The following is a 16,753-nucleotide window of genomic DNA, read 5'->3' as shown; positions in this document are numbered from 1 at the left end:
AAACAGCAAAAGCTAATCTCCAAAATGTCTTAGAAGTATCACTGGAACAACAGTTGTGATGTTTCTGTGTTACAACTATGGAGTCATTGTGAAGGATAAAGAATTTTCGGGCGAGCATGAAATATGGTTGGCTAAAAAGTGACATTATAAAGTGAATGGAATTATTCTAAGATCAGCAATATTATTTCATGTTTGTATAACAATTATTGTGCCTTGATTTCTTTATCCACCAAAAAAATGCATCTTTTCAAGTTAACCTGATGAGGGGATGCTGTTAGAAAAACCAAAAGCACCTTGGGAAGTAAAAAAAAAAATACTCTGCCTTCCATTTGTACATATATAAAGCTTTTATTAGCTTTCCTTACTGGAAGAAATGAAGAGATGCTTAAAAACTGTTTGCATCAGAAATTGCTGCTCTTTGAGGTAGATGTTTTGATTCTTAGCTGTTTTCAAGCATGTGTGCAGGACTGAAGACATTCCCAATTTGGTTTCACTCACCAATGTTCTCACTTTTCTAGGTCACAGCATGATGAAAAAATGACAACATTTTTCAGCCACAATTTCAATGAGGATAGGTGGCGTAAAGCTGCTTTGAAAAATGCTTTTTCTTTGCTTGGAAAACAACGTTTTGAACAATCTGCTGCCTTTTTCTTGTTGGCTGGTTCACTGAAAGATGCCATAGAGGTATACGTGAGAAACATGCTGTGAAACATTTGTAGAGACTGAAAACCTGAAAAGATTGTAGAAGAGATTGAGATTTTTTTTTTTTACAAAAGATTTATTTATGTATTTGAACGGCAGAGTTACAGACACACACACACACACACACACACACACACACACACACACACACACACACACACACACACACAGATGGATGTTCCGTTTGCTCTTTCATTCCCTAGTGCTTACAGCAAGGAGATTGGTATTTTTTTGGGTTATAAGTTTGTAAGGACAAAGAATAACTATGTAGGTTGTGAACTTAAAATAGTGGCAGTGTGATAAATGAAATTAAAGTAATTCATAGGAAAATATTCATATATGGTATGAATTACAAGATAATATATAAAATATAGAAAAATTATGGATGTTTTATGAATATTCCTGGCCATTTTCTGATTCTGATCTAAAATATATAAACCACAGCCTCTTCTTAAAAATACTTTTTTATTTTTATTGGAAAGGAAGATTTACAGAAAGATCTTCCATTCACTGGTTCACTCCCCAAAATGGCTGCAATGGAGAGGGCGAGTTGATTTGGAGCCAGGAGCCCAGAACCCCTCCTGGTGTCCTGTATGGTGGCAGGATCCCAAAGCATTGGACCATCTTCCACTGCTTTCCCAGAAATAAGCAGGGAGCTGAATGGGAAGAGGAAAAGGCAGGACACAAACTGACACCTATATGGGATACCAATGCTAGGAGGAGGAGGATTAGCTAAATGAACCAACATGCCAGTCCCTATAGCCTCTTTATACAATATAGAAAGATGCATGCTTTATGTTCTTTTCATTGTAAATAACTTCATAGATAAGAAATTGAAATTGCAATTTTTGGTATTTTGTAGCATAGATGTAGATACTGAGAAATGAATGCAAGAAGATAAAACTGCATTTTTTAATATACAAAGGCATATTTTTGGTACAAAATTTTTTTTGAAGTCCATCTGGTTTTTCCATAATACTAATTTTTCATAAACTTTGAGATCCTTTGTGTGATTTCAGGGTTTTTTATTTTATCAAAATATTTTTAAATGTTTCACAAATTTTTGAAGTATCCTCACATAATCCTAGCAGTTGAGAGTATTTATAAATCCTTCTGCTTATGTACAATCTCATATTTTGTTTAAAAACTTACTAATTTGAAAGGCAGAGTTAGAGGGAGACAGACTTTGCCTGCTTGTGCCCTCTCCAGCAGGCAGTGGCTTTACTCACTATCCCATAGAGCCAGCCGCTGTAATGTTATTTTCTCAGCTTGCTTTCTGTCACTATGAACAGGCCAGAGGGTGAAGGAAAAATAGATGGTACCCATGATAGAATCAATAGAAAATAAACAAAAGATAATAATTGTAGTCATTTTCACAGTTATCTCAGCTATATAATTCTTTTTTAATAAAAAAAAATCTTACGATTCTGAAATGGGAAGTTTGGCTTAGAATATATGAGTTTGCTTCCAGAGTTTATGAGAAAATTTAACTAAAAGATTGTTGCACAGAATAGTTTTGGAGTGCAGACATAATTTTTTAATTATAGGCATTTTTTATAAATGTATTGCGAACCCTTCATAGGCATGGATTTCAAAACTTTTGCATCTAAATAAACTTATCGTTTAATTCCATTTCTATGAACTTTCCAGTGTCCTATTTATTGGAGTGAAGAAGAGCAGTGGTCTTGCCTGTTCTTGGTCTCAAGATCAATACTTATATTTGAATATAGGCACCTAGAGAGACTAGCATATGTAGCTTTCTTTATATTTCTAACTTTTTATGTGGATAGAAGGGCTATAAAGCTATTAATACTTATGTTTACTATGAAAATGCATATGAAAATTAAGAAGAGTTGATACTTAAATTCAAATATCATTAAGCAGTATTTAATTTGAAAATTAATATTGTTTGAATTGGTCTAAGTGTCAGCTGTTGCTGTCCCTCATTTCTTGCCTGTTTTGTGAATGATCTCTGCAGCCAGAAAGTGGTATGTTCTTGTCATTTCCTTTTCTTGATATGAACCCCTAAAGAAGTAATCATTTAACTGCCTCTTTACTGTCTCAGCTGTCCTCTCCCCACCATGAAAATTCAAATGGCAGGTAATGTGAGGGTATTGGTAAGATACTTCATTTCATTATATAAGTGCTTCTTAATATGTACATTTTCAGGTGTGTCTTGAAAAAATGGAAGATATTCAGCTAGCCATGGTTATTGCTCGCCTGTATGAATCAGAATTTGAGACTTCATCCACTTACATTTCCATCTTGAATCAGAAGATCTTGGGTTGCCAGAAGGATGGCTCCAGATTCAGCTGCAAAAGACTACATCCCGATCCCTTCCTGCGTAGTCTTGCCTATTGGGTAATGAAAGATTATAGCCGGGCCTTGGATACGTTACTGGAGCAAATACCAAAGGAGGATGAGGAGCAGCAGGGTAAGATGTCTTCTGGTTTCCTTTCTTTATAAAAGGAAAGCAGTTTTGAGCTAATGTACACTTAGGTTAAAATAAAAAATAGGACCTGGCACAATAGCCTAGCAGCTAAAGTCCTTGCCTTGAATGTGCTGGGATCCCATATGGGCCCTGGTTCTAATCCCAGCAGCTCTGCTTCCGATCCAGCTCCCTGCTTGTGGCCTGGGAAAGCAGTCGAGGACGGCCCAAAGCCTTGGGACCCTGCACCTGTGTGGGAAACCTGGAAGAGGCTCCTGGCTCCCGGCTTCAGATTGGCTCAGCTCCAGCTGTTGCAGCCACTTGGGAGTGAGCCAGCAAGTAGAAGGTCTTCCTCTCTGTAGATATATGCCTTTCCAATAAAAATAAATAAATCTTTAAAAAAAAATAATTACCAGGTGATTTTTTAACCTAGAAAAAAATTTCTTGTATAACTAAGGAATATTGTTTGTGATTAAATGTAGTATATTATAATATCTGTAGTGATACTAAAACTTTACATACTCAGTTTATAAGACAGGATCATTGTGTTATTCTAATTTAATTTCAGTTGAGCAAGCATATGGGATATTTGCCATATTACCCATATAATCACACAGCCAATTTTTTTTAAAGCAGAAATTTTGGTTATTACACATACTGGTTTGGTGCATGGTCTGGAAAAACTTTCTGTGTGTGTGGGAAATTTTCTTTACTATTGGTTATCCATACATAACTTAGATTTTAAGAGAACCTAGAGCGTGTTTAGCATCATCATTTGCAATATTAAAAAAAACATGTTTGTCAATAGAATTGCCAAATTCATTAGAATATCACTAAAAAATGAGGTAGATTAATATGTTAATGCTTGATTATTAGTTGAAAACTATTAGAGCAGTGTGATTGCTGGTACATTTAACATAAGTGGGAGAGTTCAAAAAGTTTGTTGGAAATGTATATTAAAAGGTCAATTTATTTGTTGTAAAATTTTTTCAAATTTATTGTTATGTATTTTTCATGATTTTTAAAAAAATGTTAGATTTATTTAAAAGATGAGGAATCTCAGATACATGTGAGTCACGTTCAGGGGAAGAGTGGGTTGTGGGGGAGAGGTGGGAGAGTGGGGAATGCCTCTGCCTGCTTATGGTGTCTGCAGGAGGAGAGCCACCACCCCTCTGAGTTGCCAGTCTGCATGTGATATTAGGAAATAATTTTCATGAATTTCTTGGAGATTCTCATGTAGATGGTATATGTACATGAAAGTAAATCGTATAAAGAAATCAATAACTTTAAAAAAAACATTATTTTGAACTCACATTTATAAATAGATTTGTGTTTAAATCATTGGCAGATTTTTATAGAATCTCCGGTTTTCCAGCGTTTAATTGTTGAAAGTTTTAAGTTCCAAAGTCCTTTTGTCATTGTTTTTGTGATATTCACGTTTCTCTGCTTTCCGGGAGGCAAAGCAGTTCAGGTTTACCTTGTACATCGCCTGCCCAGCGCTAGAGACCTCAGGCTGCCAAAGACTGCGGTTTCTTCTAGTGGGGAGAATGAGACTTCCATCTGTGCACCAGAGTCCTTGTCGCTGAGTGGGTTCATGGCCCCAGACTGTTCCAGGATATGGAGCTAGGGAATTTCTTTTTCCCCTGATGAATTAAGGTGTTCAATCTGAAATTTCAGGCTAAATGTGACTTATACGATTTTTTGTTTGTAAATTTCAAATGTATGCCTGAAATGAAAGGGTTAGATCCTGATTAGTGGCAGCATAATAATTTGTTATTTTTATATGTAATAGTATCAGAATAATATTTGAACTATTTTTCATGGCAAGATGATGTCTAAAAACAGGTTAAGCTTTTTTGTTGCAGGTATTTTTGTTTTTATGGATTATGTGTGGTCATTTCAACCATTTAAAAGTTACTTTGTATAGTTCATCTCTGTATGACTGTGATCCCAACTTAATTGTATAACTTAATTGTGGCATGCTTTTTGAAAATTAATTACTATTAAGATATAAAATGATGATACTGTTTGGCAATATATAAAGTCAAATATTGTTAAAGAAATATCTTCCTATTCTCCCCCTTTTTTAGGGAGCCAGTTAAAAGTTTATGTGTGTGTTTTTCTTCCATTTAAAAAAACTATGAGAATAAGCAGACATGAATGAGTGTGTGTTTTTATACCCTGACTTCACTTTGTTAGATAAAAGACAGTTCACTGCATGCATTTCTGTATCTCCCTCTTTGTCCCCTGTGCAGCTCTCATAGTGAGAGACATCATTCCATGGCCTAGAGACAAATTCTTAGGATTTCAGATGTACAGGTACAAATCATTGTAAGGATGAACCATAGTTGAACTTTTTGTAGGTTAATATTCTCATATTCTTTAAAGAAATATTGATGAATTTTATTTTGTAATATAAGTACAAATTAACACCAATGTGATTTTATCTGTTTGATTTCTATAGTTATCATCAAATCTTGTAATCCAGTGGTGTTTAGTTTTTACAACTACCTTCGAACTCATCCTTTGCTTATTCGAAGAAACTTTGCTACCCCTGAAGGAAGTTTGGCAACCCTAAGTCTCAAAACTGAGAAAAACTTTGTTGATAAAATTAACCTTATAGAAAGAAAGCTCTTCTTCACCACTGCAAATGCTCATTTTAAAGTTGGATGCCCTGTTTTAGCCTTGGAGGTACTTTCCAAAATTCCAAAAGTAACGAAAACATCTGCCTTGCCTGCAAACAAAGATCAGCCTGACTTAATGTCCAAACCTGTGATTGGTGATCCTTCAGAATCTAAAACTCTGAGGAATGGCATTGGAAGTTCTGGCACTGATTGGTCACAGGTCACCTCGTCACAGTTTGACTGGAGTCAGCCAATTGTCAAAGTTGATGAGGAACCCCTGAATCTTGATTGGGGTGAAGATCAAGATAGTGCCTTAGAAGAAGAAGAAGATGCTGTTGGTCTAGTAATGAAAAGTACGGGTGCCAGAGGAAAAGAGTCTCGAGAGGATCAGAAGGACTCAGCCCCTGCCACAGGGCTGACCCCGCAGGAAGAGGACAGTCCTGACTGTGACACCGAAGTTGATGTGATTGCTGAACAACTGAAGTTCAGAGCTTGTTTAAAGATCCTCATGACTGAACTAAGAACATTGGCTACAGGCTATGAAGTAGATGGAGGAAAACTCAGATTCCAACTCTATAACTGGCTTGAAAAGGAAATTGCTGCCTTGCATGAGATATGTAATCATGACTCAGTTATTAAAGAATATTCTAGTAAGACATATTCTAAGGCAGAGAGTGATCTTCTGGAGCAGGAAGAAATGATGGACAAACCAGATATTGGTTCTTATGAGCGCCATCAGATAGAAAGACGGAGATTACAGGCGAAACGAGAACATGCAGAAAGACGCAAGCTGTGGTTACAGAAAAACCAGGATCTCCTGAGAGTGTTTCTTAGTTACTGCAGCCTTCATGGTGCCCAGGGTGGTGGGCTAGCTTCAGTAAGAATGGAACTCAAATTTTTGTTGCAAGAATCACAGCAGGTACGAACAGCACTTTTGATTGCAATGACTTCGATAATGCTTCCAGGTATAGCTATAAAACTGATTTTAAAAAAAGATTTGGGCCTGGTGCAGTAACCTAGTGGCTGAAGTCCTCACCTTGCATGTACAAGGATCCCATATGGGCATCGGTTTGTACCCTGCTTCCCATCCAGCCCCCTGCTTGTAGCCTGGGAAAGCAGTCAAGACAGTCCAAAGCTTTGGGATCCTGCACCCACATTCCAAGGTCTTCCAGGGAGACCTGGAACAATCTTCTGACTCCTGGGTTCCGATTAGTATAGCTCTGGCCAAGGTTGCCACTTGGGGAGTGTATCAGTAGACGGATGATCTTCCTCTCTGTCTCTTCCTCTCTGTTTATCTGACTTTTTGATAAAAATAAAATAAATCTTGAAAAAATAAGATTTATCTATTTTTACTGGAAAATCAAAGTTACAGAGAGGAAGAGACAGAGAGCTTCCATTTGCTGATTCACTACCGTAAGTGACTACAATGGCTAGAGTTGAGCTGGTCTGAAGCTGAGAGCCAGGAGTTTCTTTTGGTTCTCTCTCATGGGTGCAGTGTCCCAAGAACCTGGACTAGCCTCTGCTCTCCCAGGCCATAAGCAGGCAGCTGGATAGGAAGTAGTGTATCCGGGACTAGAACCAGCCCCTGTGTGGGATTTCAGCATCACAGACAGAAGATAAGCCTGCACTGACTCCTGTAAGCTCTGTTAGTTAATTTGATGTATTCAGCTCCTGTATTCAAGGAATCAAGACACTTGCATTCTTTCTGGGCCCTGTTAAGATAAAGTTCTGGTTGTTTGGGGTGGGCTCAAAAGCTTTAAAACGTATCTGTTATCTTTATGTCTTTTGTATTTAGCACAAAGCCTATAGCATAGCACATATAGGCTGCTCAGTAAGTTTCTATAGATCATTTGAATAAGAAACTGAAGAATCTGTGTTTATAAGTGTGTTTTCACCAGTAATTTTAACAGAACTGTTGAGTTTCCGACCTTCATTTTAATCACTTAGAAAAAAAAATATTCACTGTCACCCACAGGAAACCACAGTGAAACAGCTCCAGTCTCCACTGCCACTGCCTACCACCCTGCCTCTGCTTTCAGCAAGTATTGCTTCGACAAAAACAGTCATAGCTAATCCTGTATTGTACTTAAATAATCACATCCATGATATACTTTATACTATTGTTCAGATGAAAACACCACCTCATCCAAATGTTGAAGATGTGAAGGTAATGTAACGTTAATGATTATTTTATATTATACACACCGAGGAGGTAAATATGTTATAACAGTCTTCCAGTTTGAGTTAGAAGGAATATTTTAATATACTCTTTCATGCCAGCTTCTCATTGTTGATTAATACATTATTATTTGTCCAATGAATGTAGTTTAATAGTAAGCAGTCTTCTAACCTCTGGAAAGTTAATCACCTTTCTTTATGATGGGCAGTTCTTTTCTAGACTGTAAATGTCCCTTTAATCATCCATTCCTCATAAAGGAACCGTTATGTTAGAGATACGTGTGCTATTTGTTTATATTCCAAGATAATGTGAAAGGTAATGTGAAAATTAAAGCTGCAGAACACCTGTGAGAGAATCATGATTGATCAAAAATGATGCTCGAAAAATTATCCTTGTTACGTTCCTTCACATTTGTATTTATTGGAAGTTGTGCAGTAGGGACAATTAGTTTGGCAGAATTAGTTAGCTGAAGTTAACCTATAATTGAATATTGAGGACTTAAAAATTGATGCTTCCCAAGAAACACCAGGAAGCTTGGCAAGAACTGGGGAGTTGGTCAGACTTCACTGTGCCAGCCTGAGTTTGTGTGATGCCTTTTGCATTTCCTGTGGCTGAAGTACACTTCAGATCCCCAATCTTCTAATTTTCCTCCTCTGATTGGACAGGTGTGCTTCTGAAGAACTATGACTTTCTAGTCACGTGGACCTACTAGAGCTTTCCAGTCAGTTCTCTAAACAGTTTCAGTGTGTTAGCAGAGATTACTTAAATTATTTGATAAATATGGACATGTAGAAAAGGGATGAGTGAATTTAAATTATAGGCAAATGCTTCCAATTCCTTGAAATTTGGAAAAAGCTTTCAAAGAGTATGAAGCTGTTTCTACTTTCCATTGATTTAACCTAGCATTTCAAGATGTGACTTACTGATATGGATAGTTTTAAAAACTTTTAGGTGAAAAATTCGAAGGCTATGCCCTACACATGAATGCTAAGCAAATTATTTGCTTACTGGAAAATCAGCCATTTCACACAGTGATTGATATATTTACTAAACAGGTTTAATTCATTTTTTACTGATAAGCTCAACCGTCATAAGACAAACTGAAATAAAACTTCAGAAATGTTGGTACTTACTTTGGTCTTTTTTTTTTTTTTTCGTATTGGTATTTAAGCTGATAGTTTGTAGCCAGGACAAATCCCAGTAACATCAGTATGTTGCTCAGAGCCTGGTAAAAGACAGGTTCAGAGTAGGTGATCATTTTAAAAAGTTGTGTCTGGATAGTGAGCTTTCCAGTGAGCATGCGAAGAAAGGTGAGTGAGAGCAATTTTAGAAGAGTTAAAGCAGAGTTAGTAGTATTATTTAGATGGAATCTTATTTATTTATGATATTGCTAGTTTCCTGGGTGTTTTCTGATTCTTAAGATATGACTATTGTGTAGATATGTTAGTATAAAATGTAATTGTGGCTGTTTTGGTTTTAGGTGCACACACTTCATTCACTAGCAGCATCACTCTCTGCATCAATTTACCAAGCATTATGTGACAGTCATAGCTACAGGTAAAAAACAAAAAATCACCCCAAACACTAATAATACAGCAACATTAAATTGTCCAGAGTTTCATTAAACTTCTATTTCCTAGTTCACTGAACCCCGCCCCCCCAAATATGACTGCTATGTATATTTCAATAGGAAAGATAAAATCAGAAATAAAATAGTTATTAGTTGGCTAGTTGTTGCCGAGAGAAATACAGAAAATGACAAGGAGTAAAATGATGCTCATTACCGTCGTTGCTCATTTTTAAGAAGTGGGTACTGTCAAATTATTTCTAATATGAAAGTTCACAATTATTCCTTGGGACTATTTCTTTTGCATTGGATTAACTTCTGTTTACTTAGCTAGTTTTCACTTCAAAGGAAAAAATACTTTTGAAAAATGTGAAAAGCATGTAAGGACTTAAAGGTTCATGGACTAAATTTATTTTGGGCAAAAAAAAAATGTGTAATCTGTATATTGAGAACTGATCAGAAAGCACATGGAAATGCATATTATGATGAAACTAGAAGTTGAAATTCTTTTGCAGCTAGATACAGTGACAAATTTTCTAAAATATGTTTTAGAGGGGAGAGAGACTTAAGTTTCTTTTGGTTCACTCCCCAAGTGCCCTGGAGCTGGGCTCACCCCCTCCCATGTGATGGTAGGAAGTCAGCTACCTGAGCCATCACCAGTTGCCCCCCAGGTTGCATATCAGCAGGAAGCTAGAATCCTGATCAGAGCTCATATTTGGACCAGGTACTCCAGTATGGGATGGAGACGTACGAAGTGGTTTCTTACCCCTGTGCCAAATGCTCACCCTGATGTTTCTCTTAAAAATATGTATTTTATTTTATTGGAAAGATAGAGTTACAGAGAGAAGGAGAGAGAGATATTCTGTCCATTAGTTTACTCCTCAAATGGCTGCAATGGCTGCAATGGCTGCAGCTGAGCTGATCCAAAGCCAGGAGCCAGAGCTGGGTCACCCACATAGATGCAGGGGCCCTTGGGCATGGGCCATCGTCCATTGTTTTCCCAGGCCACAAGCTGGGAGCTGGATTGGAAGTGGAGCTTAGCTTGCTAAGCTACCGTACCCTCACTCCACTCCCTGCCAAGTTTCATTCCTGCAAACTTTCTAAAGTACCCTCATAGATTCCTGAAGCTGAATTATTAAGATAAATTTTACTTATCCATTTATATATAATGTAAGGGTTCTGAGGAAGCAATATAACTAAAAATAGTGTTTTAGGTTTTTCTAAAAGTGTCCAGTTACATTTTTGGTATGTACTTACTGGTGTGAGTACTAAGAACCTTAATAACTTGTTGAAAAGATAATCCAGATTTAGATAAACTGATTATATTAGCAAATGAAAAGTTTATAATGGAAATAAATTTGTGAGAAATTGTTATTATATGTAAATTTAGCATTTTCTTACAAATGTAGCAAATATACAAACTTTTGATACCAGATTAGGGGGTTAACGCTCTCAAAATGGATTGTACATTGATTCTGCCCTAATTACGTGTGTCTAAAAAGTTCCAAACATTTAAAAATGTAATTAAAGAGAAAAAGTTTGAGTTGGCAAGGTCCTCTAAATGATCAAAGGTAATTTGTTTGATATCAGTCACTGGTTAAAATGGCACAGAATGAGAATTTGGATATACTGTTTTTAATACGTAATATCCCATATTTAGGTTACCATTTATCTTCCTAATTGTAACTCAGCTTTACTTTCTGTTTTTGTATTTTTTCCAGTCCCACAAAGAGAATCATTATGAACAGGGAATATTTGAGAACATTCTGCTTTAAGTTTAGGAAATTCTAAAATACGATTCTTTAGCTTTTAGTTCAGATTTCAGGATTAAGTTTGCACAACTGTGCAGAGCTACAAAATGCAGCAACTAGTAACTTGAAATGTTGTCTCCTATGTCATAAACCAACAGCAGTCTCCTTACTTTGAACTTTAAAAAGCATGCAGAAGATAGAAGATTTAAAGAATTTACACCCAGAAAAGGTTTTTAAATAACTAAATGTTATCTGCCAAACATAGTGAAATTAATCTTTTGTTTTTGAAAAGGATCAGTAAACATTTGTAATTAAGTGCAGCTTTCTAAGATAAACATTTTTTAGATTAGTGAGTTCACTGTTAAGAATTTTGGCATTTCTTATTAATGATTGTCAAAAGCAAATCATATGGATCAGGTCCCATTGGTTATTGCCTCTTAAGTTGGTAAGTAATTGAGCCTGTTTATTTTAGCAGTCAGACGGAAGGAAATCAGTTTACAGGAATGGCTTATCAAGGGCTTCTCTTAAGTGATCGTCGAAGATTAAGAACAGAAAGCATAGAAGAACACGCAACGCCAAATTCATCCCCTGCTCAATGGCCTGGTGAGAATTTGTGGTTTTGTTGGACTGGTCATGTGGTTTATTTTATTTATTTATTTATTTATATTTTATTTCCAATCTTTTACTTGACAGTTTACAGACTCCTTTTTAGGAGTCTGCTGATTCGTTTTCCTGAATATCTCTTGTGGACTTGCTGAGCGGCCCTTCTCAGGTTTGCTTTTGATGTGTTTGGAGACACAGTGAAGGCTTCAAACGCTTATTCTGTTGACCGGCAGCTAAAGGAAGGTCCGAACATCATCTTGATCTACCATAGCCGTAGACATTCTGAATTATTATCTTAGAAAGCAAGCTCACGGATGGTTTTTACAAAATTACGAGAGAGAAGATACAGTGGCTCCCAAGAGTGTGAACTTAGAGATCAGGGTAGCAGTGAGCGCAAGTTTGTCCTACTCTTTACCTCTTGAGCTCTATTTCTGACTTTCTGAATTATTTTAAACCACTTCTATTCAGTGCCCTAAGTATGTACCTAAGATTAATTTCACCTTGGCTTTTTGAAACATATTGCTCTCATTTTGTCTTATTTTGAAATAATTCCAAGCTTGCAAAGGTAGTACAGATTATTAAAAATATAATCTTTATCCAGAGTTCCCAAATGTTAATATTTTTATCATACTTTATCATTTATCCTCTCTCCCATTTGATGTGTGTATGTGAGGATGTATTGTGTTTCTTTTGAAATATTTGAGAGTAAGTTGCAGAGTGATATACTTTTCCATGAAAATGCTTTTATTTCCTAAAACAAAGCATCCTCTTGTTTAACGTAGCATAATTGCCAAATTTAATATTTTAATATTTTAATTAATACATAATTCTTTTATATAAAGATCTTCTCAAAATTTTTCCAGTTGTTCTACTAACACCCTTTCAGTCTGTGTACAGATTACTTGTAATGTCTTTTTTTTTTAAGGTTTATTCATTTTTATTACAAAGCCAGATATACAGACAGGAGGAGAAACAGAGAGGAAGATCTGTCTGATGATTCACTCTCCAAGTGAGCCATAACGGCCAATGCTATGGCCACAAGCAGGGAGCTGGATGGGAAGTGGAACTGCCAGGATTAGAACTGGCGCCCATATCAGAGAGGACTTTAGCCGCTATGCCATGCCACTATGCCATGCCGCTAGGCCACGCCCCCGGGCCCTTTGTAATGTCTTAATAGTCTTCTCCATTAGGGAGTAAAATCCCTTTTTTTTCCTTTGTGACTGACATTTTTGAAGAGTGCTTTCTTTTTTTTAATAGAATGTCTCTCAATTGTGTCTTCTCTGATTTTTGCCTAAATATTAGATGCAGCAGGCTATTTATTTTTGGCAGGAATTTCACAATAAAGATGTGGTACTTAATGTTAGTACTTACACTATTAATTTTGATCATTTGGTAAGGGGACTCTGCCAGGTACAGTTAATATTTTTTTCCCTTTGTAACTAATCAGTCTCTTTTAAATATCCAACTTGAGACTATAAAATACCAAATTTTAGCCTTCAGGGATGAGTGTTTGATCCAGTTGTTAGCATGCCTGTCTATGAGGATGGGCTTGGGTTTAATGCCCACCTCTGGTGAACTCCAGCTTGCTGCTATTTCCAGTCCTGGGAGAGAGTGGTGATGGCTCAAGTAGTTGGGTACATACCACCCACTGGGGAACCTGGCTGAGTTCCTGTGGTCTGGACTATTGCTGCCTGTTGCAGAGTTGGGGAGTGAACTTGCAGATGAGCACTATGTCTCCCAGTTTGTGAAATAAATTAACATTTTCTAGGAGTTTCGTGACCAGGGATGATTCCTGCCTGAACCCAGGTATCACTGTGTGGTTAGTAGGTGATGATTTTTCTATCATTCCTTCAGTTTATTCATTGAAATCCCATTATAAGAAAATGCTTTCGCTTCTTTCATATTTAATGATTTATTATTATAGACTAATGAGTTCTTGTTCTGTAAGTTAGAATTCATCTTATTATTTTGTTACTCAGATTGTGGGAATCTTTATTCTACAGGAAATACATGCATGCTTTTTAAGAATGGCTAGGTCTGATTTTTTTCCTTCTGGGCTTTTTGCTGACATATGTTGTTTGCCTGTGCAGGTGTGAGCTCACTTATTAACCTCCTGAGTTCAGCTCAAGATGAAGACCAGCCAAAACTGAACATTTTGTTGTGTGAAGCTGTTGTCGCTGTTTACTTGAGTTTGTTGATACATGCTCTGGCCACAAATTCTTCCAATGAGTTGTTTCGACTTGCAGCGCACCCATTAAATAATCGAATGTGGGCTGCAGTTTTTGGAGGGGGTGTGAAACTTGTTGTGAAACCTCGAAGACAATCAGAAAATATTTCAGGTAAGAGGAATTTGACACCAGTACTGTAGACAAATGTAAATAATTCTCACTGTTAAAGATTTTTTTCATTTGTTAAGAAATTTTATTTTGAAAATCATTGGTGTTTGAAATATAATCATTCTTTCTAGGATATTGAGTAACTTAATTCATATTAGGGTAAAAATACAGTGTTACTTTTTTTTATGGAAGCAACACATTTGAAGTCGATAAAGCAGACATGTTTGAAGAGGGTAAAAGCCGAAGGGGAAGGTGAGTGAGGAGACAGCAGCAGGAGGCGAGGGGAATCATGGGATGGGTTCCTGTTAAAGCAGCCAGGTAAAGTCACCGGCTCCCACCAATTTTCTGCTATTTTTGTTCACAGTAATCCTGTCCATGAAGTTATCCATGTTTAAATTCTTTAAATATCTATTCGTGTCCACATTTTTAACTTAACACCTCCCACGTACTAAGCAGTGTTCTAGGCATTGGAGAAATGGGAATGAACAAGACAACATTCATTTCATGATGTTTATGTGTAGTGGAGGAAGATACCTAGAAATGGGACTGGCGCAGTGACATTGTAGGTTAAGCCTTCACCTGCAGTGCTTAGCATCCCATGGGGCATCAGTTGTGTTGGGGATGTTCCACTTCTAGTCCAGCTCCCAGCTTAAAAGCAGCATAGGCTGTCCTAAGTCCTTGGGCCCTGCATTCACATGGAAGACCTGGAAGATGCTCCTGGCTTCAGCCCAGCCCAGCTCTGCCCTTTGGGGAGTGAACCAGCATATGGAAGACACACGTACTATCTGTCTCTCTCTTTGTAATTCTGCTTTTCTAGTAAAAATAAATCCTTTTTTTTTTTTAAAAAAAGACACACAGTAAACAAATTGATGTGTACTGTGTCAGGATAGGAATTATAGTAAGCATAAAACAGAGAGTGGCAAGACAGTGCTGAGGGAATGGGGCTGGGACCGGTTTAGTCAGAGTGGTCAGAAGACACATCTCTGATAAGATGGCATTTTGAGCCTCTTGAAGTTAAGAATCATGGCATGCAGATATCTGGGACCAGGAGCCATGGTTAAGTAATGGAAGTCAGTGCCTCTGTTCTTCTATTCAGCACCTCCTGTTCCTTCTGAAGACATAGACAAACACCGGAGGAGATTTAACATGCGGATGCTGGTCCCTGGAAGGCCTGTGAAAGATGCCACCCCACCACCGGTACCAGCAGAAAGACCGTCATACAAAGAAAAGTTTATTCCTCCTGAACTTAGTATGTGGGATTATTTTGTGGCAAAGGTAAGGGATGTGAGAAATGTAGGCTTCACTAGAGTGTCTCTTTTGTATTAACTCTGTATGTATCACAGAGCGCTGATGGGTTGAGTCATGAGAGGTTAGAAAACTAAATTTTCTAAGTCCAGAAACTGAATAGTCACAATAAATTCAGTGTTTGACCCCGTGACAGTCTGTCTACCCAGAGCACGTGAAACTACTCTGGGGATCTGAAAGCTGACTGCGCCCTTTAGAGCTTGTCCTCTGGCAAGATGGGCACGTGCTGCTTGTGTTCTGCATTTTGCTGTCTTGAGCTCATCACTCATCACCTGAAACTGCTCCCTTTTCACACACGTTGACACCCTTGTCCTCTTGCCAGAATGGGGATACTTCTCCTATCAAGACTCTTCTCATTATAAAGCTTTTATATGTATCTCATCTTACCATTCCTGAGGCACTGATTCCACACTGATTTTAAAAGTCTTACAAGGAAGAGTCTGAGGTTTTGTAATGCCATCTGTAAACTTTGGTTGATTGTGCAGTGGTTCTCAGCACCAGCAGCATCTCCTGAGCTGTGTAAGAAGTGCACAATCTTGGGTCCTCCCTCACCAATCTCAGGTGAGGACCAACAATACGCTTTACCCAGGCCTGCTGGCCTGGCTGAGATAAGCTCAGGTTTGAGGACCACTGAGTAGGCAGTTTGTGAGTGCAAATTCCTGGGCTTACATTCTGTCTTAGGATTCCAGTTTATACCTCCAGGATCATTCTGGGTTGTCCCTTGAGTCTACTCATAAGTTGCATTTAATTCTATAAGGTTAATAAACCCACAAATTAATAAGTTAAGAAATTGAAGGCATCAAACAATTCATGGAAATGTATATTATGACAAAATACTGCAGAAATTGCAGTTTATTTTTTGTGTAAAAATGTTTACCTTTCTAATTCCGTTCTCTTTGAACTTTTTGAAGGGTTCTTGGGCCAAGAAATGATGTTTCCATCAACATTAGACCACATATATGATGATGGTCCCATATGATTGTATTTCCTGGTGCCATTATTGCCATGTCACTTTAAATATGCTACATTATATTCTCACAAAGGAGAAGATTGCCTATGGATACTTTTCTCAGAATCACTGTTAATTAGGGCAGAACTGATTATGGTAGCTCCCCGGCTTACTTTTTTTTTTTTTTTTTAAGATTTTATCTTATTTATTTGAAAGGCAGAGTTGCAGGAGACAGGAGGAACAGAGATGTCCCATCTACTGGCTCGCTCTCCAGATGGCTGCAGAAGCCAGCGATCATGAGCTTCATCT

The 16,753-nt window shown here is 37.4% G+C and overlaps 1 protein-coding gene across 13 annotated transcripts in view; it reads left to right on the top strand.

The window, feature by feature from the left end:
• The window catches only part of DMXL2 (Dmx like 2), a 149,764-nt gene that overhangs the window by 112,921 nt on the left and 20,090 nt on the right, over positions 1 to 16,753 (top strand). For 9 of the 13 annotated variants that reach the window (XR_005882572.1, XM_040968708.1, XM_040968710.1 and 6 more), the window contains 8 exons: positions 519 to 684; positions 2,872 to 3,136; positions 5,595 to 6,673; positions 7,730 to 7,921; positions 9,414 to 9,490; positions 11,724 to 11,854; positions 13,945 to 14,193; positions 15,287 to 15,465. Coding sequence is in view for 12 of the 13 variants with exons in the window: in XM_040968708.1 (XP_040824642.1) it covers positions 519 to 684; positions 2,872 to 3,136; positions 5,595 to 6,673; positions 7,730 to 7,921; positions 9,414 to 9,490; positions 11,724 to 11,854; positions 13,945 to 14,193; positions 15,287 to 15,465 (2,338 nt within the window). In the remaining variant the exon portion in view is untranslated. The remainder of the gene's footprint in view (positions 1 to 518; positions 685 to 2,871; positions 3,137 to 5,594; positions 6,674 to 7,729; positions 7,922 to 9,413; positions 9,491 to 11,723; positions 11,855 to 13,944; positions 14,194 to 15,286; positions 15,466 to 16,753) is intronic. The other 4 variants (XM_040968717.1, XM_040968716.1, XM_040968707.1 and 1 more) reach the window with 1 other exon arrangement.

The sequence above is a fragment of the Ochotona curzoniae genome, unplaced genomic scaffold (genome assembly GCF_017591425.1).
Source record: "Ochotona curzoniae isolate NIBS_2020 unplaced genomic scaffold, NIBS_Ocur_1.0 scaffold_4701, whole genome shotgun sequence".
Lineage (NCBI taxonomy): Eukaryota > Metazoa > Chordata > Mammalia > Lagomorpha > Ochotonidae > Ochotona > Ochotona curzoniae.
Note: the sequence above shows the minus strand (reverse complement) of the source record. Positions and strands in the feature narration are given on the sequence as shown.